Genomic DNA, 25,945 nt, shown 5'->3' with positions numbered 1-25,945 from the left:
TGTTTCATCCGAAGTCGATTCGCTCATCCCTATCAGGAACCATCGCCCAGTTGGGGGGAGGGGGGCACCATTTAGGGATGATCTTCCAAAGTAAGTAGGGGCAGTGGTGGGGGTGGAGGTCAGGTCTGCACGGCTACCTATCTGTTTGGCACCTTTCCTGTCAGTTATGTACTGAATCCGGCACTTCTGTTATTTTTCGTTCTACTACTACTATAACGAAGCAGAACAACAAAAATAATGGCACCGCCGTGAACGTGCCCTTAGTGAACCACAAACCACTACATTCCATGTTGTGAAACTTTTAATGATTTTTACTAAAATTCACAGGAACCTCGTCATCCAGGACAGTCTGTCACTTGGGCTGTCTCATAAGCCTGATTAGAAGCAACTGGGAGGGCACTTTGTTAGCCTTGGCTTCTGTGTGCGCCAGTGTGCTGCACAACGAAGCTGCAGCGGTATACCGCAAATGGCCAGTTTCTCTATAAATACAGGTGTGGCACTCCGCTGCCTAATATTTGTTTTGCGCTGTGATGTTCTGCCATGTGACAAGACAATAAAGCTATTTACGGCCAGTTTTATATGAAAATGTGTTGGAGTGAAAGTTCATCTTGTGCCAACCATCTTACCTAGGAGATGGCAATCCTGCGAGTTGATTTAGGCTGCGTTCACACGGGCGAGTATTCCGCGCGGGTGCAATGCGGTAGGTGAACGTATTGCACCCGCACTGAATCCCGACCCATTCATTTCAATGGGGCTGTTCACATGAGCAGTGATTTTCACGCATCACTTGTGCGTTGTGTGAAAATTGCAGCATGCTCTATATTCTGCGTTTTTCACGCAACGCAGGCCCCATAGAAGTGAATGGGGTTGCGTGAAAATCGCAAGCATCCGCAAGCAAGTGCGGATGCGGTGCGATTTTCACGCATGGTTGCTAGGTGACAGTCTATTCACTATATTATTTCCCCTTATAACATGGTTATAAGGGAAAATAATAGCATTCTGAAATCAGAATGCTTAGTAGGTGATCAATTGAGGGTTAAAAAAAATAAAATAAATTAACTCACCTTCTCCTCTTGTTCCCGGTCTCTTCTTTACTTCTTTAATGATGAACTACCGGCTAGGACCTGTGGTGACGTCACGGTGATGGACCATGTGATTGGAGCATGTGATCTGACGTCACCAAAGGTCCTTTAGCCGACAGCTCATCATTAAAGAAGAGACCGGGAACTATGCGAACAAGAGGAGAAGGTGAGTTAATTTATTTTTATTTTTTTTAACCCTCAATTGATCACCTACTAAGCATTCTATATTCAGAATGCTATTATTTCCCCTTATAACCATGTTATAAGGGAAAATAATAACATCTACAGAACACCTAACCCAAGCCCGAACTTCTGTGAAGAAATTCGGGTCTGGGTACCACAGTCGGTTTTTTAGCACGCGCGTGCAAAACACTTTGCACCCGCGCGATAAAAACTGAACATTGGAACACAATCGCAGTCAAAACTGACTGCAATTGCATTCCTACTTGCGCGGGTTTGCCGCAATACACCGGGACGCGTCCGGACCTAATCCGGACACCCTCGTGTGAACCCAGCCTTAAAGTGGTCATATTAAAGGGTTCTTCCCATCTGGGACATTGATGGAATATCACTAGGAGCGTGTTGCAGAGGTAGGACCTGAATCTATCTCCAGAATGGGGCCCCCCAAAGTGAAGGGAGAGCAGCCACCTCTCAGTTTCCCATTTTGGGACTGATAAAAATAGTTGAGCATTTGCTTGTGCCATAATGGTGAACAGAGGGTGGCGATGCATGCATGGCTGCTCTCTTTTTTTACTTTAGGGGCCCCAGTCTGGAAATAGGTGCAAGTCCCATCTCTGGGACCCACTTGTATGTGACTGATGGCCAATCCTAGTGACGTTCCATCAGTGTCCCAGATGGGAATAGCTTCCAGAAAGATATATGCTGTATCGGTGCCGGACAAACCGCATAAGCCACGTGGCCAGTAGGCCTAGAAATTTGCTGCTGACTTCTCACCACTTGAATTTCTTTCTTTTTGAGGTAGCGTTCTTGTCGCTCTACTAAAATCGCACTGCCCTTCCCCTGCTGTGACCAGATCATTATTTCTTACTTTTATACATAGAGCACTTGTTTGTACAAGTAAAAGTATACACTGGGACGTAAGGCTTAAAGGGGTTGTCCGGGATTTTGTTTTTAAATTCCCACCTAACCAGTGTTACCTGTGAAGAAATCTATACTTGCCGGTTTCCTACTGCTCCGTTCAGACTCCATGGCTCCCTGGGTCGTCTTCACTAGACCTCTGGTCCTGCCTGTTAACTCTCGCTTAGATGGGGTCATGTCTGCCACTGCAGCCAATGACTGGCCTCAGCAAGCGGCAGTGATATGTCGCTTGGGGACATGTCACCGCTGAGGCCAGTCATTGGCTGCAATGGAGCACGTGACTCTGTCTGTGCAGAAATTTTAGGGGTCTGGAAGTCAGAAAAGACGAAGCCAGAATGGAGTGGTTGTGAGCAGATACATATACATCTCAGGTACCACTGGGTAGTGGTATGTGGGATTTAAAAAAATTCTGGACAACCCCTTTAAAAAGGACATGTCAGCTCTCTTGATATGAATGGGTTGCTTGCAGTATCATAGATTGTAAGGCTGAAAAAAGACATCTGTCCATCCAGTTCGGCCTGTTAGGGTCCATTTACACTTCCGTAGAATGGGTCTGCATCCGTTCCGCAAATTGCGGAATGGGTGCGGACCCATTCATTCTCTATGGGGCAGGAATGGATGCTGACAGCACACAGTGTGCTGTCCGCATCCGCATTTCCAGAGTGCGCCCCCGATCTTCCGGTCCGCGGCTCCGGAAAAAAATAGAACATGTCCTATTCTTGTCCACAATTGCGGACAAGAATAGGCAGTTCTATGGGGGTGCCGGCCGGGTGTATTGCGGATCCGCAATTTCCGGATCCGCAATATGCTATGGACGTGTGAATGGACCCTTATCCTGCAAGTTGATCCAGAGGAAGGCAAAAAAAAAAAACTGTGAGGTAGAAGCCAATTTCCCCCACTTTAGGGGAAAAAATTCCTTCCCGACTCCAATCAGGCAATCAGAATAATTCCCTGCATCAACAACCCCTCTCTAGTAGCTATAGCCTGTAATATTATTACACTCCAGAAATACATCCAGGCCCCTCTTCAACTCTTTTAGGGTACTTTCACACTTGCGTTGTTTGATTCCGGCAGGCAGTTCCGTTGCCTGAACTGCCTGCAACTGTATGCAAACGCATGTCATTTTTTCAGACTGATCAGGATCCTGATTAGTCTGAAAAATGCCTGATCAGTCAGAAAAATGCATTGCAATACCGGATCCGTTTTTCCGGTGTCATCAGGCAAAACGGATCCGGTATTTATTTCTTTTCTCCTTTTTAAAGGTCTGCGCATGCCAGTATTTTGAATGCTGGATCCGGCACTAATACATTCCTATGGAAAAAAATGCCGGCATTCAGGCAAGTCTTTTGCCTGATCAGTCAAAATGACTGAACTGAAGACATCCTGATGCATCCTGAATGGATTACTCTCCATTCAGAATGCATGGGGATATGCCTGATCAGTTCTTTTCTGGTATAGAGCCCCTAGGACGGAACTCAGTGCCTGAAAAGAAAAACGCTAGTGTGAAAGTAGCCTTAATGTACTCACCATCACCACCTCCTCAGGCAGAGAGTTCCATAGTCTCACTGCTCTTACCGTAAAGAATCCTCTTCTATGTCTGTGTACAAACCTTCTTTCCTCCAGACGCAGAGGATGTCCCCTCGTCATAGTCCTGGCTTTACACAGTAAGGGCACCAGCACACGGTCATCTTTCTGCAGGCTTCCAAAACTGCATCGGAAAACCTGACAGTGTGACCCTAAATGTCCAACTGGGTGTTACGAGATGTGTATGTGTCCCTGCACCGTCTGTCACTATCCAGTTAATGCTGTCAGTATCAGCGTGAACACAAACCTAACTGGTTATACTCAGTTGGACCTTTATTGCAAACTACCGGCAGTATATTCATAAGCTTCTAGTTGGAATAATAGAGGATTGGCAGAAAATAGTCATAAGAACAGATGTCGCTTCCAATAATGATTACCGGTACATTGGGAATGCAAGCAGTTACTAGACTAGACTTGTCAGTAGAGATGACGGGTCTTCTTTTTAAAGGGGTTTCCAGGACGAAATTAGATTAGGTGTTTTTGCACTGGAATTACACTGAGTAGTGCTCTTGCCCGGTTACTGTAGTATCGCTCCCGTGTGTAGTGCTCTTGCCCGGTTACTGCAGTATCGCTCCCGTGTGTAGTGCTCTTGCCCGGTTACTGCAGTATCGCTCCCGTGTGTAGTGCTCTTGCCCGGTTACTGCAGTATCGCTCCCGTGTGTAGTGCTCTTGCCCGGTTACTGCAGTATCGCTCCCGTGTGTAGTGCTCTTGCCCGGTTACTGCAGTATCGCTCCCGTGTGTAGTGCTCTTGCCCGGTTACTGCAGTATCGCTCCCGTGTGTAGTGCTCTTGCCCGGTTACTGCAGTATCGCTCCCGTGTGTAGTGCTCTTGCCCGGTTACTGCAGTATCGCTCCCGTGTGTAGTGCTCTTACCCGGTTACTGCAGTATCGCTCCCGTGTGTAGTGCTCTTACCCGGTTACTGCAGTATCGCTCCCGTGGTAAGTGCTCTTACCCGGTTACTGCAGTATCGCTCCCGTGTGTAGTGCTCTTGCCCGGTTACTGCAGTATCGCTCCCGTTCATCCCGAATAATTGACCCAGTCTTCAGTGTAGTGTGAAAACCTAAAGATAACCTGTATTATGCTATAAAGCTTAGGTAGGCAAAGTATCAGGTGAACCTTTCTGTCAACGCTGGAGTTATGATGTCTATTTATACGTTTTTGGGGTTTTTGCTTTTGTGTTTTTATTTTTTTTTGTAACTTAAAATTTTGCTAAATATCATATAGAAGTGTGCCATGACTGCAATGTTTCCATTTGACCTTAAGGGGATTGAATGTGTTGACCTTGTGGAGGTTTTTAAGGTTTTCCCTTGTATTGTACGGTCTTGAGTAGAGGAAGGAAATGCTGTGCACTTGGTGATTCAGCAGCCGCGTCTTGAGGGGAAGCTGAGGAGCCACTCCTTTCTTTGCAATCCTTGCCCGGTGAAGTCTGTAATTTACAGCAGCGTCTCCCATGTCTGTTGCTGGTTAACATCTTCGGAAAACCTCTGTGGAAGTTCTTGCATGCCTGTATATTGTTTACTGCGCGTCCAGATAACCAGCGCTTTCCGAGCTGGGCCGCAGTAATTAAAGGGTGCTGTTCTCTGCGTCCGCACCCTCTCTGTTTGTGTGTATGTGAAGGGCCAACTGCTTTTTTTTTTTGTTTGCACTAGCACATTTTCACTGATGTACTCTCTCTTAAAGGGGTATTCCCACAAATAATACTGTACTTATCCTGTATTCACAGGACGAGGAGATAAGACCTTATTCACACATCAGTGATTCATGGACAAGTGCTGTATGTGTTCTCCACGGACTGCTCACATACCTATTCTTTTTAAAAAGGTTATCCAATTTCAAGAACCCCCCCCCCCCCCCCCCACATGTGCCGGGCTCGTCACCAGTAATATACCTACCCCGCTCCCCGTGCCACTCCTGGTCCCGGCATCGCGGGTGACACTAGGGAGGCATTGGCTGTTCCCCTGGACACTGGATGTTTTCATCCGTGTGCAGGGAGAAGCAGCAGCGGCGATGCGGGGACCAGGAGTGGCGCGGGGTAAGTATATTACTGGGGAGGGGCCCGGCACATGTGGGGGCGGGGGGGTCCTTGAAATTGGATAGCTCCTTTTAATGTGTGTATTTACTGTGGGGTACCGTACTCACTTGACCAGTGTACAGAGGCAGGGACACCAAAACGTTCAACAAAAGTCCTCTTTATTTAGGCTTTTTCATCAAAAGTACAGCCAGTACATCCAGATCGCAGCCGGGTCAAACAGTTGTAGCCCGCTCTGACAGTGTTACTTCACACTGTCTGCCTTTCCTCCAGGCTGAGACACACCTAAGATCCAGCAGCAGGATTAAATAGGATCCCTGGACATGAGCATGCCTCAAGTCCCGGACTGGAACCTGGGGAACAGGCACCCACCCAACACATTGCCTGTTCCCAGTAAAAGCCCGCCCTGAACTAGCTGAACCAGCTACACTATTTTCTGTGTCCACCAGCTAACTTAGTGGACACCCAGACTAGGCCTTTTACTCCACCAAGGCCAGGCACCTTGGTGGCACATTCCTGGTAAGCAAGCCGCTTTAGAATGCTTCCTGCAACAATCTGGGTGACACATATCTCCCCTCATAGATGACTCCTGTCACCGCCTCACATTACATAGCCGTGTTTTAGCATGGAAGCATGCTCTAATTTGCCCGTGTTTATGTATGCATCACGCTCATTATAGTCTATAGGTCTATGAAAAGCATGAACGCCATCAGTGTTTCATCTGTTTTTCACGGATCATTTAAAGGAGATGCTCTATAAATAAATTTTCAGCTGTGCCGTGTCAGTGGAACCCGAATAGAGAGCAAAAAACGGACACATGGACCAAACACAAATTCTTCCTCCCACTCAGGTACCCGTTTTTAAAGACCATTAGACGGCTGCACTCCTATCTAAACGGCTTACAAAAATGGGCCGATTTATTTCAGTGGAGTCCTTCTGGCCATCAATATGGCCAAAAATAGAACATGTCCTATTTTTTTTGATTGCCGCTATTCCCTGGCCATTAAAAAACATGCGAATAGCCCTATAGACTGCATTGGTTCTGAAAACGGCGTGTGTGAATATGTGAACCGTTGTGCGACCATTACAGACATCCCAACCTGCAAAAACTCATTTCAGGGAGGTGCACTTCTCATTTCAGGGAGGTTTTCTTTTTTTTTTCTTTTACAAACTTTTTATTACATTTACCAAACATATGCAGTATCTGCACACTTTGCTCTATGGTGTGGAGGACTGGGCTCATCACCCTGCCCCAAATTATCATATTTCTGTATATGATTAAAGGGGTTCTGTCACCACCTATAAGCCCTGTGAGCTAAACATATGCTCATGTCCAGGGCAGCATTCTGATTTCTAAGGTGGTCTTATAAAAGCTATTTGTGGCTTTAGGCTAGGTCTACACGACGACATTTGTCGCGCGACAATTAGGGCGCAACGTTTGTCGCGCGACATTTTGTTGCACCAATGTCGCGCGACAATTTTTATAATGGCAGTCTATGGTGTCGCACTGCAACATGCTGCGACTGCGACGCAACAGTCGCAGAAAAATCCATCTCGATGGATTTTCTGCGACTGTTGCTTCGCAGTCGCAGCATGTTGCATGTTGCAGTGCGACACCATAGACTGCCATTATAAAAATTGTCGCGCGACATTGGTGCAACAAAATGTCGCGCGACAAATGTCGTCGTGTAGACCTAGCCTTATTCTGCGGAAAAAACAGGTTTTACTAACCTGTCAATCATTGAATTAAGGTGCCCAAGCAGGGGAGGTCTGTGGATGCATGGTGCCCGGCCGCACGCATCGCCGTTCATGCCCAGCGCCCCCTTCTACTCCTCGGTGCCGCCTCTCCCTCCATCTTCCTCCTCCCGCTTTGAGATGCCGCTCGTGCGCACAAGCTCAGCCTGATGCGCCGTTGCGGACTGCTGGCATCGGCTTATTCTTGCACTTTGCGCACGCGCCGAGAAGGGGACACTGCTACAGGTTGTCGGAAAGATTTACTGTGAGTAAACTAGAGATGGGAAGTTCGGATCTTTTACATGAATCGGTTCATTCGCTGAGCTGACAAGAAGCAAGTGAACTGAATCTTAGGTTGCGCAATGCGCATGCGCTGATGACGGAAGCTTGGATTCACTTGCTTACTCGCTGAGTCGGCTCTTGGTATGAGTCAGGAAGTTAATTCTTTAAAACCGTGTGTGTAATTATCTACCCCACTGTAGGAAAAAATCAAGCATCCAGGGGGTGTGAATTTAACACTGGGGTAAATAATATAATTAAAATGGAGGGTTAAATGTGTAAATGAATTTAAAAAAAAAATACATCTCTCTCAATAGTTCTATAGCTACTGAATGAGACAGAAGAAGGGATGCCTTTAACATATATATATATCTCCTTGAGAAGCCAATTTGACCCTAAAGGGTTAAATCAACCTGTAATGTAAACTCTGTGTCCTGTCACTTCTCTTATCTCTCTGCTCTGCTATCAGTAAACCTTTCCAGGATATATTGTCTCACATGCGGGTGTCAGGGAGCCGCTATCTAATAGCGGGAGACTCCCTGAACCTTCGGGAGACTTGAGATCCCTGCCATTAAGAAGTCTCACAACCACAGCCTTGTGGTCGTTTCCTAAGGCCTTGTTCACATGTCTGTGTCTGTTTGATGTCCGTGGAAAATCCATCCATGTTTAATCCATGAAGACGTCCATGTTGTGAAGAATCCATGTTTGATCCGTGTTTTTATTTTATTTTTATTTTTTTGTCCTCCACGTGTCAGCTAAATGCTTACTGCTCTCCTGCCAATGGTCCGTTGACAGAACACACACCCGATCCGTGCTGTCAGTGGTTTTTCACAAACCCATTGACTTCAATCGGTGTATTTGGTCCGCGTCATGGACCAAGGTAGTGCATGTCTCCGTCATTTTTCCACTGACCCACGGTGTGTGGACAAACACATTTAAAATCAATGGGTACGTGTGCTGTCCTTGGAAAATGCGGATAGCGCACGTCCGTGAAAAATGGAAATGTGAACAAGGCCTTAGGCTGATTTCACAACGTCAATGGGTTCATTTATTAAAGCTCGCCTGGCGTAAAAATAGTCATCTTTGTGAATATTTTAATGCCCGTGCAACAATATTTTGTCACAGAGACATTTTTAAGCCACGTCCTATAGATGGAGCAGGGCGTGTTGGGAGTTGTGTTCTCCCTGGGAAATTTAATACTTTTTCTTCCCGGAAACTGGCAAAAGTGTAGACGATAAACTGTGCCAGCCAGGTGCTGGCATTGTTTTTCAGAGAGGCACACAGACTATATTTTCGCCAAATTTATGACCAAGCGCACGCCTTGTATTAATTTAGACGTATACTATGGCAGCACAGGATGGACAACTAAGACTGGCAGTAAATATCCCCCAATGTCTCCATCTTGGGGCGCTCTTAGTTCAGTATGGACCGCACCCGAACTGAAAACAGACTCCTTTATTTGGATGGGTATCTTTAAATGGGCGATTATATGCACGGAAATCGCAGTGTGTTCTAACTTTGTCTGTTTTTCCTGCAGAGCTGCGCTCATAAGGATTTGTGTCTGGTGTAAAATAACAAACTGGTGAATATATTGGTTAATTGAAGGGATTAAAGGCAATCTGTCCCCCTGATTATGGACCATTGTCTACACTAATAGATAAGGAGTCCAGATCCCCCCGCTGTCAGAGCTGATGAATTCCATTGTCAGGACTGCTGTGTATGTGCCCAGGAGTCCTCTCCATTATGTTAGAACAGCCCAGCAGTCCTGCCAATGGAATTCATCAGCTCTGACAGCGGGGGGATCTGGACTCCTTATCTATTAGTGTAGACAATGGTCCAAAATCAGGATGGCAGATTGCCTTTTAGTTCATATTATTACTATACAGTGAACTTATTAAAATGCTTTTTTAATCAGATAATTTATATGAAAATTTTACATAATACAAAAATAACAGCAACCCCTCCTCCACTTGATTCTCCCCACCTCTCCCATGCAGAAAGTACATTAAGTCCATTGAACTTTTTACTAAAGGTGGCAGCAAATTGGAAAGAGATACCAGCCCGATTCACGATAAGGACTGGCAAAATATCTGTACCATCTGCAATAAGTACTGAAATAATAGCTTGAACAATAATTATCTTTATACAGCACCAGCATATTCCGCAGCGCTTTACAATCAGGGGGTTCATGTACAAACAGAGTCATAAATACCATAGCAACAAACCATTCAAGCCAGAGGCGTGAGGGCCCTGCTCTCAAGAGCTTACAATCTATGAGGAGATAGGAGTGACACAAAAGGTAAAAAGTGCTTGTTTTATACAATGTTCCTGCCATCTTAAGGGTACTTTCACACTAGCGGCAGGATGGATCCGACAGGCTGCTCACCCTGTCGGATCCGTCCTGCCGCTATTTTGCCGGACCGCCGCTCCGTCCCCATTGACTATAATGGGGATGGGGACGGAGCTCCGGCGCAGCACGACAGTGCACGGCGAGAGGCCGCCGGACTAAAAGGTCGGACATGTAGTACTTTTAGTCCAGCGACCTTTCGCTGTGCACTGCCGTGCTGCGCCAGAGCGCCGCCCCCATCCCCATTATAGTCAATAGGGACGGAGCGGTGGTCCGGCGGCAGGACTGATCCGACAGGGTGAACAGCCTGTCGGATCCGTCCTGCCGCTAGTGTGAAAGTACCCTTACATAATAGGGGAGTCAATATAAGGCTGCATGGGACGTCACCGGCCGATATCTGTAGTGCTTCTGAGTGCATGGGGTGCGGTGGATACTGATGGGTGATGGATCAGGCTCTGAAGAATGATGATGAAGGCGGGTGGGTGAATGGAGAAATTTGATTAGGGTTATGTAGGAATCTGCCTAATTTCTTGGGGTAGGGCATTCCAGAGAACTGGTGCAGCTCGGGAGAAGTCTTGTAGCTGGGAGTGAGAGGTTTGGATTATGGTGGATGTCAGTTGTAAAGCACGAGTAGGGTGGTAGACAGAGATTAGGGAGGAGATGTAGGGGGGGTGCAGCACTGTGGAGAGCTGTGTGGGTGAGAATAAGCAGGTTAAGGCTACATTCACAAGTCCGTATGTGTTTTGCGGTCCGCAAATTGCGTATCCGCAAAAAAAAACAGATGACGTCTGTATGGCATCCTTTTTTTCTTTTTTGAGGATCCATTGTAACAATGCCTATACTTGTCCGCCAAACGGAAAAGAATAGCAGTTCTATTTTTTTGGCGGAGCTACGGAACGGACATACGGATGCGGATAGCACACGGTGTGCTGTCCGCATTTTTTGCGGATCCATTTGAAATGAATGGGTCCGCATCCCAACTTCAAAAAAATGGAACAGACACGGAAACAAACAACGTTCGTGTGAATGTAGCCTACATTGAATCCTGTACTGTGCGGGCAACCAGTGCAATGACTGGCACAGGGTGGAGGCATCGGAGTAGCGGCTAGACTGATGGATGACCCTGGCTGCTGCGTTCAGGATAGATTGGAGAGGGGAAAGTCTGGTGAGGGGGAGTCCAATTAATAGTGAGTTACAATAATCGTGGCGGGAATGGATCAGGGCAACAATGAGAGTTTTTGTTGGCAGATTCTAGAGATGTTTTTGAGGTGAAGGCAAGAGATTGAATATAGGGGGTGAAGGAAAGATCAGTGCTGAACATGACACTGAGACATTCTAACTCTTTCCTAAGAGTTATGGAAAAAAGGAGCAATTTTTTATTTTTATTTTGCAGCGATAAATTGCTCTCCGTTCTGGTTGTTCAGATCAAGGTTGAGGGCATCTGCAGAGGCTCCCAGATGTTCTATGTTGGTGGCAGATATTACATTGTGTGATGTAGATGCCCTAAGATACCATTTTGGGATAATGTAATTTAAATTATTAGTGACTCTTACAAATTTCAACTCCATATTGCATTTTATACTGGTTTTATTATTTTGTAATGTCTTGTACAATGATGCTCTCGATTTTTTATTTTATTTTTTTCTTCTGAAAATTAAGAATATATAAATAGATGGTATAATCTAATTATATGCCACATTTTGTAAAATTTTTGTAAATGTAGAAATCCAGCCTTAGGCCCCATGCACACAGTTGTATTTTTGGTCGGCATCTGATCTGCATTTATTTATTTTGTGACCCATTCATTTTAATAGGGCCACAAAAAATGTGGATAGCATACCGTGTGCTGTTCGCGTCCGTAGGTCCGGCAAAAAAATAGAACATGTCCGTCTTCCGGACAAGAAAAGGCATTTTTTTTAACATAGGGCAGGATGTGCAGAACAGGAAACTGCAGAATACGCATGGCCAGTATCCATATTTAGCGGACTGCAAAACGGATACAGTCACGTGCATGGGCAGTATGTATTTTGAGGTCCGCAAAACGCAGACCTGCAAAAGACGGGTGACATCAGTGTTGCATCCGTTTTTTTGCGGACCCATTGACTTCCGTGGGTCCATGGTCTACATTTTGTGGCCAAGAATAGGATATGTTCTGTCTTTTTGTGGAATGGACATACAGATGCAGAAAACACATGGATCATCCGTTTTCTTTCCACATCTGTATGTCTGTTCTGCAAAATACATACGATCGTGTGCACGAGGCCTAGAGCTAGTTAAACATTGCGGCTGCGTCTTTGTTTTTTCCCTATGCAAAGTGCTACCATTCGCCACATAAGCTATGTTGCAGTTCAGTGCACAGCAATCCCATTTGGCAACATAATTCCCTAAAGAGACTTCTGCCCCTTCATTCTTGTGAGTCAAACCCTCAGCAGTCGTCGTATCAGGGCTTAGGGCTATCTGCATAGGAGGCTCCGTTCAGATCCTTCACTTATTTATTTTAGCGCTGACATATTCCGTAGAGCTGTACAGACGTCATCATTGATTGCTTTCTCCAATAGGGCTCACAATCCCTATCAGTATGTCTTTGGAGTACCCACAGGTACGGGGAGAACATTCAAACTCCATTCAGATGTTCTCTTTCGTCAGATTTGAACCTAGCACCCCAGCGCTGACCACCAAGCCATAATGCTGATTCCATCAGATGCCGTCATAAAGACTGGCCAAAAAAGTTCTGCATGCAGGAAAAAATACAGGAAACTGAATGGACCACATTGTAGTCATCTGCTAATCTGAATTATGTGTGGGTGGATATATACACTACTCCCAAAAAGTTAGGAATATTTGACTTTCGGGTGAAATTTTTGGAAAACGTAAAAAAAAGTTCATGCTACAGTGATATTATATCATGAAAGTAGGGCATTTAACAAACAGCAATGGTGATTTCCTCATCTCAAACAATTTATTGAAACTAAAGCAACAGTGGTAGATATACCCCCACAAAAATGTCAGTGTCTCAATAACTTCTCATGTGGCCTTGAGCATCAATCACAGCTTGACAACGACGTCTCATGCTGGTCACAAGTTGACTTATTGTCTGCTGAGGCATGGCATCCCACTCTTCTTGAAGGCCGGCCCTCAAGTCATTGAGGTTCTGGGGTACAGAATTATGAGCCTCTACACGGCATCTTAGCTGATCCCATAGGTTTTCAATGGGATTCAGGTCTGGAGAAAGTGCAGGCTACTCCATTTGAGGCACCGCAGTCTCCAGCAGCCGTTCCCTAATGATGTGACCTTGATGGCGCATTGTCGTCCATGAAGATGAAATTAGGCCTGTGTTGTTTATGCAGAGGCACAATGACTGGATTCATGATGTTATTCAAGTAGTTTGGGCTTTTCACTGTACCATTCACAAAGTGTAGGGCAGTTCTGAATTGACTAGACACTCCTGTCAACACTGTAATACCACCACCACCAAAGGCTCGTCTGGTGACCGCAGTGGCTTATGCATAGCGCTCTCCTTTACGTCTCCAACATCATTGTGGCCATCATTTCTGCTCGACTTTGATCAGTGAACAGCACTGAGGCTCACTGGTCCCCTGTCCAGCGTAGAAGCTCCCTGGCCCATTCAAGAGGATGACGCCTGGTGGTGTGGTCAGGTATCCTTGCAGGTCGTCTAGCATGCAGACCACGATGATGTAAATAGTTTCCAAAGGTCTGATCTGACACTCCCCTTCCTTAAATGTAACATTTATCATCGAGTTCCACGGGGCATTGTTCACAATGGAGCGGTCATCAGTGTGGCATGTGGTCAAAGGATGTCCACTTCTATGCCTTTCTGTGACTTTTCCAGTCTCAGAATCTCGGTTGCAACCTGCTGATGACACTCTGACACTCTAAGCTCAGTGGCCACTTCCGTCTGAGAACATCCTGCTGGAAGCCTCGCAATGGCGAGGTACTGTTGATCAATTGTTAGGTGTCATCTTGGTCTCATGATATCAAAATGTGAACAGCATGATGAGGAGGACTGTTTAAATTCCAATTCTGTTTGCACCAGGAAATTTATTGGTTGGTTGCAAGTTGTGCAAAAAGAACTGAAACAATGAACCGTTGGACATGGGCGTTCAGAAGTTTAGAGAAGGTGACATTAAGTTCATCTGTAAAGATTAGAGTGCATCTTTAAATTTCACCGAGAAGCCAGATATCTAGAACCTTTTGTGAATAGTGTATAGTGGTGATGTGCTATAACATATCAGAACACCCCTCACGACTGCTGCATAAATACATAGTTTTACCTCTACCATATATGCAAGTAGAAAACCGAATTGATCCTGGTTTGCCTTTCCTAGGTGCTGTCCTTCGTGGCTTTCATATGTGAAGAAATAATCGATCAATGTGACTCCTGTGGAGGCCTGTACTTCTTTGAGTTTGTTAGCTGCAGTGCCTTCTTGCTTTCCATCCTCATGTTAATCGTGTATTGGACACCTCTAAGGAAAAGAATTTCCATTCCAAGCTTCAGGAAAATTGTAAGTTTGCTTACCTAATGAATTACTCAGTTTTAACAAATCTAATAATGCCTCCTAGAAGTACTGACGGCTCTCCTGGCATGCTCGTTATTACTCCTCATTACATAACAATCCAAGGACCTATTTTCTCAGAACTCTGCGTTGCGTCGTTCCTCCTTACTCCTCCTAGAATAACTGACCATTAGGGGGGCCCCCACACAGTCAGCACAGGCACACCCACAACAGGAACATTGCTCAATAATTGTCATTTTCTGAGGAATTCAGTTATTCATGCTGGATCCTTTTTAGGGCGGCTAGGGCTACATGGCGACTTCCCACGACTAAGGATTGCAGATCTGTGAGGCTACATTGAAAAACGTTAAAAGTGAACGTAGTTGCATAGTGACCCACAAACCGCCAGAGAGCTAGCAGGTTTAGATTTTGTTGCTAGTCGTAGCAATTTGCAGATCACTAGGCTAGCACTTTAAAGTGCATCTGACAGCAGATTTGTACCTATGACACTGGCTGACCTGTTACATGTGCGCTTGGCAGCTGACGGCGTCTGTGTTGGTCCCATGTTCATATGTGCCCGCATTGCTGAGGAAAATGATGCTTTTCTATATGCAAATGAGACTCTAGGAGCCACATGGGAGTTGCCGTTACACCTAGAGGCTCTGCTTTCTCTGCAACTGATGTACCCTCTGCACTTTGATTGACAGGGTCAGGGGTGATGATGTTTTCACTGCCCGACCCTGTCAATCATAGTGCAGCAGTTGCAGAGAGAGCAGAGCCTTTAAGTGTAATGGCAACGCCCTTGTTGCTCCTAGAGGCTCATTTGTATATATTAAAAATCCTTTTTCTCAGCAATGCGGACACATAAGAACATGGGACCAACACAGACGTCTTCAGCTGCCAACAGGTCGGCTAGTTTCATAGGTACAAATCTGCTGACAGAGGCCCTTTAAGTTTCATTATGTTTCACTGCTCCAGAGCTTGAGATATGAAGACCATCTCTGCACCCCAGCACTGGAAGCCTGAATTCTGTGCACATGTATGACACAGTAGGGTAAATGCGCCACCTAGAGGAAAGTACAACAAATTGCATTGTTATCTATTGCAGGATTTCTGGGTTACCGCAGTTGTTGGAGTCTTGTTCCTGATCGCTTCTATTGTATTTGTGGCTACAATGGACAGTTCGTCACTTGGACAAGTATCAGTGGTAAGTCAGAGCCATTTTTTTACTTCCGTCTGCCACAAATAAGCTCTTTATTGAGCAGTACCATATGCAGGAGATTGGGAGTAGTGATGAACGGCAGGGGCAATATTTGAATTTGTGATATTTCGCGAATATTTTGTCGAATATTTGCGAATTTGAATATTCGTTATATTCTACTTTTTTATTTTATTTTTTTTAAACTTGAAAACCGGCAAGGTAATGATCCCGTAATATGCGAATATTACGCGATCAATACAGGCGTGGGTCAAAAACTAATATATAGCACTATAGAATATAGTGCTATATATTTGTTTTTAGAATATTCATCATTTTTTTCCATCTGAACACATGATTCCTCCCTGCTTAAGTTGCTTGTGGGCCAGTGACTCTCATTGGTCCACAAGCAAGAAGCAGATGGAAAAAAATGCTGAATATTCTAAAAACAAATATATAGCACTATATTCGAAATATTCGCGGATTCTCAAAGTTGCGATATTCGAGATAAAAATGTTGCTTTTCGAATATTCGCGCTCAACACTAATTTGGAGGTCATGGTCCATCTCCCAAGTGCAGATGAAGAGTGGACATGTCTGTGCCGCACTTCTACAGGAAAGGGGCAGCCCGAGTTTCTGAAACACCACTGGGCGAGACCTACACCTAGCTGGGGGTACACTTTAATGTCTCTTTTTGTATCTTGCAGGCTTTTGGATTCCTCGCTTCTTTTGCGTTTCTAGCGGAGTTGTGGTTTATGCATAAAAGTGGCTACCTGAAGCAAAATCAGGAGGACCGTTCAACACCCGGCGGAGCAAATGGCGTGGTTGAGAACCAACCCTTGAACCCACCAGTTCAAGCTTCTGCTTGATTGCCCAGGACACTGATTCTGGTGGAGCGCAGTGAGCTATGCCACAGGCATAAACCTATCCGTCAGGAAATCCATCCGATTTTATGGTCTCTTTTTTTAAAATTTTTATTATCTGTAAATATAATCCACTATTTTGGAGATTGCCATCCATTATAACACTATGTGGATATGCAGGAGAACGTTGCCTTTCCAGATAATTCCTTTTTTATTTTAATTCATTCCAGATAATGGTTCCTTATATGCATGATGGATTGCTTCACTTATTTATTTACTACCAACGTGAAAATCATGAAATTAGTCTTTTTCGAATATTTCTGTGCATTCTTAGGCTGCCACAAACTACTTTGCTTTGCTACTTTGCTTACTGTGACTATTCTATATTCCAGGAGGTCCACCTTTTATCAGTAGGGATGAAATGAAGTCCCCCAGTTACTTGCTGCAGGTTGTATTACTGTACAGTATCAAACACCATCAGTTCTTTAGATTTAGGAAGGCCTTTACAGTAGTAGGTTTACTGCATTAACCCTGCGTTTACTGCATTAACCCTTCCATTCTTTAGGTACTGCTGCTGTATAACGTGAATGAGCTGCTTTTTGGGTATCCATATGCACTGTGGGGGTCACGCAAGACGTCAAGGCCCAAGGTCGCAGGTGGAACTAAGGGTTCTTTCTAAAACTATGGGTCACAAGATATTAAAAAAGACATCCCATTTGGACAGTTCCCTTTAAAAAAAAAAAGTTTCACCCGTTAAGTTGATCGTAAGGTGTACCTCTGCTGGGACGTAATTTGTGTGCGGGAATCCAGCCGCAAGCATTCAGTTTCCATGCAGCGCCACCACAGGAAAAGTGAGGCATTACGCCATTCCCATTGGTATGAATGAGCTGTCTGTGTAATGACCCAGGCGTGCTTCGTAGTCACTCTGGCTAAAGGACAAGTCGTGCACATGGCAGAATTCCCTAATTCCCATTAGTAATGTATATGGCACTTGGAAATAAAATTTAGAAGCTGCAGGTTACTAAGGTATGCTGAAAGCATTTTTACGCAAGCTATATTGGTCTAATTGTACATATAGCGGTTTTTAGCAAAGTTGTCCGTAAATGTTTTTTTTAAGAGAAAATGAAGCCTGTTTAAGCAATGTAACCTTCTTTTAGCCTGGGCTCTCTGGCAGGTGACATTATGTGCATAGAGCAGGAGCTATCACTGGACCTGCTGTTGAACAGACTGCATAAAGGGTTTCATCCATATGATCTAAAACTGTGCAATACGAAGGTTTGGCTCTAGTGGGAAGGTTGCTCAAATTAAAGGGCATTTCTGAGATTTTAATATCCATGACCGATCGTTGGGATAAACTATCGATATAAAATCGGTGGGGCACAGCCACTGCACAGCCAAAGGGCGGCTCTCCGGTGTTTGATTGCTGCAACGTCTCTCCGGTGATTGATTGCTGCGGCGGCTCTCCGGTGTTTGATTGCTGTGGCGTTTCTCCGGTGTTTGATTGCTGCGGCATTTCTCCTGTGTTTGATTGCTGCGGCGGCGGCTCTCCGGTAATTGATTGCTGCGGCGGCTCTCCGGTGATTGATTGCGGCGGCGGCTCTCCGGTGATTGATTGCTGCGGCGGCTCTCCGGTGATTGATTGCTGCGGTGGCTCTCCGGTGATTGCCCTACATTTTGTAGTGGTGGTGCAGGTTCTAGTGAATGAGACGGAGCTATGTGTAGTACCACGAACAGCCACTACAAAATATATGGCACTGTACCTGGTAATGACGACCCTTTCAAACCTAAGGATAGGTCATAAATATTCAAATGCCGGAAACCGTTTTTAACATTGTGATGTTTGATTAAAGTGAAAAATGTGAATCTTGGTGTTTTTTAAAATAAAATAACTTCTTTATTAATATCTTCAATCTCTAATTTTTTTTTTTTTTGCAGTTTATTTAAAAAAAATATAAAAAATTTGCAAAATGATACTGTACATTAGCTAATGCAGCCATGTCACCTCTCCTCAATAAACACACGCTAGGATCAGCCAACCATGTAAAGTTTTTTTTTTTTCTAACTGGAAAAGGAAGATTAGTGGCTGCCAGACACCTAGCACTGCTTACCTTCCCCCTACTTTCCCAATAAGACTCATTTAGGCCCCTTGCAGATGAGCGTTTGTCACGCTGCGGACTCGCAGCGAAGCTCCCGGCCTGACCTCCCAGCACTGACGGGGTCACATAGCATTATATTGATTTATGATGCTATGTAACCCTTACAGTTCTGGAATGTATTGGATAACAGTGACATAATGAGGTCAGTGTTATCCAATACATTCCAGAACTGTAAGGGTTACATAGCATCATAAATCAATATAATGCTATGTGACCTCGTCAGTGCTGGGAGGTCAGGTCAGTAGTTTTTGGCCTTTGGTGTTCCTTTTTTTAAATTGCAGCATGCCATGGGTGTGTCATTTTTTCAGACCTATTTCCATAACCTTCTCTGTAGAGAAAAAAAAAGTCTTAAAAAACAAAAGTAAAATGTGGCGCCCCTATACACAGTTTTTATGGGGCTGTGAAAATGCCAGCAAACCCACATGCATTTTTTTGGCCATCTTCCTTTTTGCCATGTTTTTTCAAGCATTTTATCAAATGGTATGGTTTGCCCACCAGCATTTTCTTCATAGTGTTTTTTACATGCTGTATTTTTGAGAAGCCGGAAAGACAAAAAAAAAAAACACTTAATTAACAAAAATGGCAATATAAAAAAATATATTTGTGTGCCTTGTGTTTCAGATTTCCCATAGACCTTCAGCTAACATCTGGAGCTGACGTTTTACCGGGAAAAAGGGAAACCTGCAAAGAATGGTGCAGGTGCAAAAGCCACCACTAAATGCCATAAAAACCTGTGTAAAAAAAACATGAATTTCGCAGCATTTTTCTTAAGCCAACATAAGCTCAGTGCAGTTGTTCACACAGGTAAGGCTACTTTCACACGGGTGTTTTGGCTTTCCGTTTGTGTGATCCGTTCAGGGCTCTCACACGGGGTCAAAAACGGATCAGTTTTGCCCTAATGCGTTCTGAATGGAAAAGGATCCGCTCAGAATGCATCAGTTTGCCTCCGTTCAGTCTCCATTCCGCTCTGGAGGCGGACACCAAAACGCTGCCTGCAGCGTTTTGTTGTCCGCTTGACCAAACTGAGCCAAATGGATCCGTCCTGACACACAATATAAGTCCATGGGGACGGATCAGTTTTCTCTGGCACAACAGAAAACTGATCAGTTTCCCATTGACTTTCAATGGAGTTCATGACGGATCCGTCTTTGCTATGTTACAGATAATACAAACGGATCCGGTCATGACGGATGCATGCATTATTGTAACGGATCCGTTTTTGCAGATCCATGACGGATCCGCCCAAAACAGGAGTGTGGAAGTGGCCTAAGAAATAAGTCAACTGTGGGGTTTTTTTTTGTACAAAACCCGGCATGAATTTCTAGTAACAATGTATCTCAGTCCGAGAGGTAGAGATTACTAAATCAATAGATGCTGATGTGTACGTATTTCTCTGTGTATGCGTTTACTGTATGTTTACTGTATATGACACTGAATATGACTTTATTTGTCTATTTTTAGTATTTCAGCTCAAAGTGATTTTATGCCACAAATAAACATGATATTGAATAAATGAAACTTTTGGATATTTTGCTTCTTATTTGTTAATGTTTATTGCAGGTTGAATACATGTATCAAAGAAAGTGAAATGAGTCTATTGCTACCATTGGTGATGTGTAACGTGCACTGTGCAGATGTGGTAAGAGGGAAAGTAGCACTAAAGCTTTTCATAAAAGATATACACTCACCTAAAGAATTATTAGGAACACCATACTAATACGGTGTTGGACCCCCTTTTGCCTTCAGAACTGCCTTAATTCTACGTGGCATTGATTCAACAAGGTGCTGATATCATTCTTTAGAAATGTTGGCCCATATTGATAGGATAGCATCTTGCAGTTGATGGAGATTTGAGGGATGCACATCCAGGGCACGAAGCTCCCGTTCCACCACTTCCCAAAGATGCTCTATTGGGTTGAGATCTGGTGACTGTGGGGGCCATTTTAGTACAGTGAACTCATTGTCATGTTCAAGAAACCAATTTGAAATGATTCGAGCTTTGTGACATGGTGCATTACCCTGCTGGAAGTAGCCATCAGAGGATGGGTACATGGTGGTCATGAAGGGATGGACATGGTCAGAAACAATGCTCAGGTAGCCCGTGGCATTTAAACGATGCCCAATTGGCACTAAGGGGCCTAAAGTGTGCCCAGAAAACATCCCCCACACCATTACACCACCACCACCAGCCTGCACAGTGGTAACAAGGCATGATGGATACATGTTCTCATTCTGTTTACGCCAAATTCGGACTCTACCATTTGAATGTCTCAACAGAAATCGAGACTCATCAGACCAGGCAACATTTTTCCAGTCTTCAACAGTCCAATTTTGGTGAGCTCGTGCAAATTGTAGCCTCTTTTTCCTATTTGTAGTGGAGATGAGTGGTACCCGGTGGGGTCTTCTGCTGTTGTAGCCCATCCGCCTCAAGGTTGTGCGTGTTGTGGCTTCACAAATGCTTTGCTGCATACCTCGGTTGTAACGAGTGGTTATTTCAGTCAACGTTGGTCTTCTATCAGCTTGAATCAGTCGGCCCATTCTCCTCTGACCTCTAGCATCCACAAGGCATTTTTGCCCACAGGACTGCTGCATACTGGATGTTTTTCCCTTTTCACACCATTCTTTGTAAACCCTAGAAATGGTTGTGCGTGAAAATCCCAGTAACTGAGCAGATTGTGAAATACTCAGACCGGCCCGTCTGGCACCAACAACCATGCCACGCTCAAAATTGCTTAAATCACCTTTCTTTCCCATTCTGACATTCAGTTTGGAGTTCAGGAGATTGTCTTGACCAGGACCACCCCCCTAAATACATTGAAGCAACTGCCATGTGATTGGTTGACTAGATAATTGCATTAATGAGAAATAGAACAGGTGTTCCTAATAATTCTTTAGGTGAGTGTATATCAGTAGTACAGGTGAACATAAGAAAATGTGTAATACAGCAGTGTAAACAATATAAACAAACGGCCTTTGCCCTGCGCGATACAGCTCATATTAGAGGGGCTGCCTGGGTGAAAATGGGGATGTGTCCGGGTTTTAAAAAACACTTCCACCACCAGCTCAGAGGTGCTACGATGGGGCTATCCTGTGACCTATCATATGCTAACTTGCCCCTGGCGTTGGGGGAGAAACCTATTCTGGGCACTACAGTGCCTTGAAAAAGTATTCATACCCCTTGAACTTTCCCACATTTTTCATATTACACCCACAAACTTAGGGTACTTTCACACTTGCGGCAGAGGATTCCGGCAGGCAGTTCCGTCGCCGGAACTGCCTGCCGGATCCAGCAATATGGACGCAAACGGATGCATTTGTGAGATGGATCCGGATGCAGATCCATCTCACAAATGCATTGCAATACCGGATCCGTCTTTCTGGTTGTCATCCGGAAAAACGGACCTGGTATTTTTTTCCCCCACAGATTTAATGGTCTGCGCATGCGCGGAAGGAAAGAACTAATCCATTTTGCCGGAACACTTGGGGCTGGATCCGTCATTAATACATTTCAATGGAAATTAATGCCGGATCCGGCAAGTGTTCAGGATTTTTGGCCGGAGAGAAAACTGCAGCATGCTGCGGTATTTTCTCCGGCCAAAAAACGTAAGAGGGACTGAACTGATGCATCCTGGATGGAACGCTCTCCATTCAGAATACATTAGGATAAAACTGATCAGTTTTTTTCCGGTATTGAGCCCCTAGGGCGGAACTCAATACCAGAAAACAAAAACCCTAGTGTGAAAGTACCCTTAAACTTATTTTATTGGGATTTAATGTGACGCAAAGTAGCAAGTATGTGTGAAGTAAAAAGAAAATGATGCATGGTTTTCAAATTTTTAATAAATAAAAATCAGAAAAGTGTAGCGTGCGTGTATTCATCCCCCTGTACTCTGATACCCCTCAATAAAATCCTGTGTGACCACTTACCTTCAGAAGTCACCTATTAAGTAAGTAGAGTCCACCCGGGTGTAATGTTTTTTCTCAGGATAACTACAGCTGTTCTGTGAAGGCCTCAGAAGGTTGTTAGCTTCTACAAAAAGAGGTACTTTTGATCCACACCTTAGATTAAGTCCTAAAGGTCTGGCCGAATCTTGCAATTTTAATGTATTTTTGTGACCCTAAATGTAGGTTTGTTAATTTTGCATGATAAATTTAGGGAAATGGCAAATTAAGGGTTAAAAGGAACTACTCTCTAAAGCAGGGATCAGCAACCTTCGGCACTCCAGCTGCTGTGAAACTACAACTACCAGCATGCAAACATGGTCGGCTGCTCTGACAACTCACATAGAAGTTAATAGAGCATTCTGGGAGTTGTAGTTTCAGAACATCTGGAGTGCCGGAGGTTGCTGATCCCTGCTCTAAAGGGTTAAAATCAATATCAATGACACCGCGCTTGCCTCAACCTTCTACAGTACACTACTACGCAGTAGGGTTGTCACAGACTGGTTTACTCAACGCTGGAGCTACCGTTACCGATCTCCTAGCGCTTGTTCCGTGACTGTAGTTTGAAGTGGTACTTGGTTGGGGTTGTTTGTTTCACGGTCCGCGTCCCAGCCGGTGGCACGACGCAGTTTCTACAAATTGTACTTCTCACAAGTGGATAGTGACGTCGCTGTTCCAGCTACGGATCGTAGCTAATGCCAAAATTCCTAACAACGCGTTTTGGACAGTACGCTGTCCATCAGGTAAAGAGGAATATGGTGATGCTCCTGAGTGCTCAGTACTTATATCCTCTAGCGAACCCACTTTAACTCTTTCTATCCTGTCTTATGTTCTGATTTGCCTGCAGTGAAATCTACTGCTTAAGTGTATTTATCTGCCGCAATAGTGCTTTTCTCATTCAAATGCAAACAACTCTATCTCTCTATCCATGTATTTCTAATATGGATACCTTGGCACCCGGAGGGTTAAACTCTGAGATAGAGTTGTTTGCATTTGAATGAGAAAAGCACTATTGCGGCAGATAAATACACTAAGGCTGGGTTCACACCTGAGCGTTTTACAGCGCGTTCCTACGCGCTGTAAAACGCTCAACAGGCAGAAACCAATGTTTCCCTATGGGCATGGTTCTCACCTGAGCGTTTTACAGCGCGTACGAATGCGCTGTAAAACGCCCTACGCCCCAAGAAGTACAGGAGCTTCTTTGGGGCGTATTGTCGCGCGTATTGTGGCAGTTTTTCATTGGATGCCTCTGTGGTTAATCACACAAACGCGCGTACTACGCGCGTTTCCAAAATACGCCCCAAAAACGCCCGATTAAATGCCTGTAAAAAGCGCTTATCAAATACGCTCAGGTGTAAACCCAGCCTTAAGGTCTGAGTAGCACAGAATGTGCATGCTTGAGAAAGGAGGTGGGGTTCCCACGAAACATAGCTTCACGTGCGCTGCTGCGTGTTAATCCCCTCCGGATGCGGTGTCTCTACATCTCACTTTAAAAGTACTTTTCTGGACATTACACACTGGATGGACTAATCTTGGATATGTGATGTAAGTCATCAGTATTTTGTTTCCTATGAAGATTAAAGGGAACACTCAAGTTTATGGCTGCAGTTTTGATGTCTTTTTTTTGCATATTAGCTGTACTCCTTTCCGCAATAACGATGTAGAATGTGCCCAGCACACTGAACATCCATTATCGTGGTTACTAGTTGAGCTAATCGAGCTTCCGGTCATAGAGCCAAAGTCGATTCGTTCAAATACTTCGTTTTAATGCTGTATAGAGACCGGTCTCTGTACAGAATTAAAATGCATTGCCTCCGTGGAGGCAAAATTCGTATCAGCCGAAGCCGCGTGATACTTCGGTCTTTAAAAACATTTTAAAATAGCAATCCGAAGTCAGGTTTCGTACTGAGCCGGTACCAAACCCTACTTCGGATTCCGGATTTTAAATCTTTTTAAAGATGCAGAAATGAATACTGAATTTATTCACCGAGGTCTCATGCGACTTCAGCTGAAACAAATTCTACCTCCGCAGAGGCAATACATTTTAAGGCTGTCCACGGAGTGTTTGAACGAATTGACTTTGGATCTATGATCTGAAGCTCGGTTAGCTCAAGCCTAGTAGTTATACAGCAGACCCATCCTGCGGGTCCCACTCACTAGTATTATCCTGTAATATGCTGTGATAATACCGCTGTCTGGTTTGTGTTTGCCTCTTCTGGTCAGTCACCCTGGTTGCAGATTTTGATGTGTGTTTATCACATGCCCAATTCTGTCAGTAAGTTTTATATAATTAGAGAGAATAAGTGCAAATGAAAACCCATGATTAATGTAAAAAATATACTGTAAATCAGACATCATATAGTACATGACAATCTCTTTCTAACAAAGCTAAAACCATCCCCATTCATTACTTCAATGGCTCTGCTAGATCTATTTGAAGCTGGCAGCTGAAAAGGTGTGTCCTTTCTGCTGCAGTTACCTCCCCATTAGGCCTCTTTCACACAAGCATGACGGATTAGATCCGGATGTGTTCAGGGTGCGTTCAGGGAAACTCGCACCATTTTACAAACAAGTTCAGTCAGTTTTGTCTGCTTTGTTTTTGTTTGTTTTTTATAAAATTTTATTGAAGAAAAACAGGTACACAATTCGGTGACACATGGTAAATTATACAATAAGGTTCCATTTCTGTCATAGTCATATATGTCACAATTTGCATTGGGAGTTTCCCGTAGACATTAGGTTTTAGTGGCCATTATCCTCTGCTACTCATTCCCCCCCCCCTTTTTACTCCCCAGAAACAAAACATGTCAATCATATTAACAAAACCTGCTCCATAAGTGTATTCAGATCCTCCTATTTTCCTTAAGATTAGTCTTCCCAGAGTGCCTCTAGTCTGTTCCTCAAGATACCACTTGGTCTCTTTAAACGGCATAGTCACTTCCTTTAGCTCTTCATTTGTCATAGAATTGACCATGAACTTCCTCCATTTGTGGAAGAAGCCCCTGGTCGCCCCTTCTTTATGTTTTTCTATATCTAATCTATCCAGATACAGTATTTGTTTCATAGTTCCTATTACTTCCTCAAGAGTAGTAGAGGTGGGGCACAGCCAATGTCTCAGT

At 44.4% G+C, this 25,945-nt stretch overlaps 1 protein-coding gene across 1 annotated transcript in view; it reads left to right on the top strand.

The window, feature by feature from the left end:
* Positions 1-18,148, top strand: part of CMTM6 (CKLF like MARVEL transmembrane domain containing 6) — a 32,436-nt gene extending 14,288 nt beyond the window's left edge. Inside the window, exons 2-4 of the mRNA XM_040433389.1 lie at positions 14,501-14,677; positions 15,777-15,875; positions 16,573-18,148. Of these exons, the coding sequence (XP_040289323.1) occupies positions 14,501-14,677; positions 15,777-15,875; positions 16,573-16,734 (438 nt within the window). The 3' untranslated portion in view covers positions 16,735-18,148. The remainder of the gene's footprint in view (positions 1-14,500; positions 14,678-15,776; positions 15,876-16,572) is intronic.
* Positions 18,149-25,945: the final 7,797 nt, after the last annotated feature.

The sequence above is a fragment of the Bufo bufo genome, chromosome 5 (assembly GCF_905171765.1).
Source record: "Bufo bufo chromosome 5, aBufBuf1.1, whole genome shotgun sequence".
Classification (NCBI taxonomy): domain Eukaryota; kingdom Metazoa; phylum Chordata; class Amphibia; order Anura; family Bufonidae; genus Bufo; species Bufo bufo.
The sequence above is the reverse complement of the archived record's forward strand: the minus strand, read 5'-3'. Positions and strand labels throughout refer to the sequence as shown.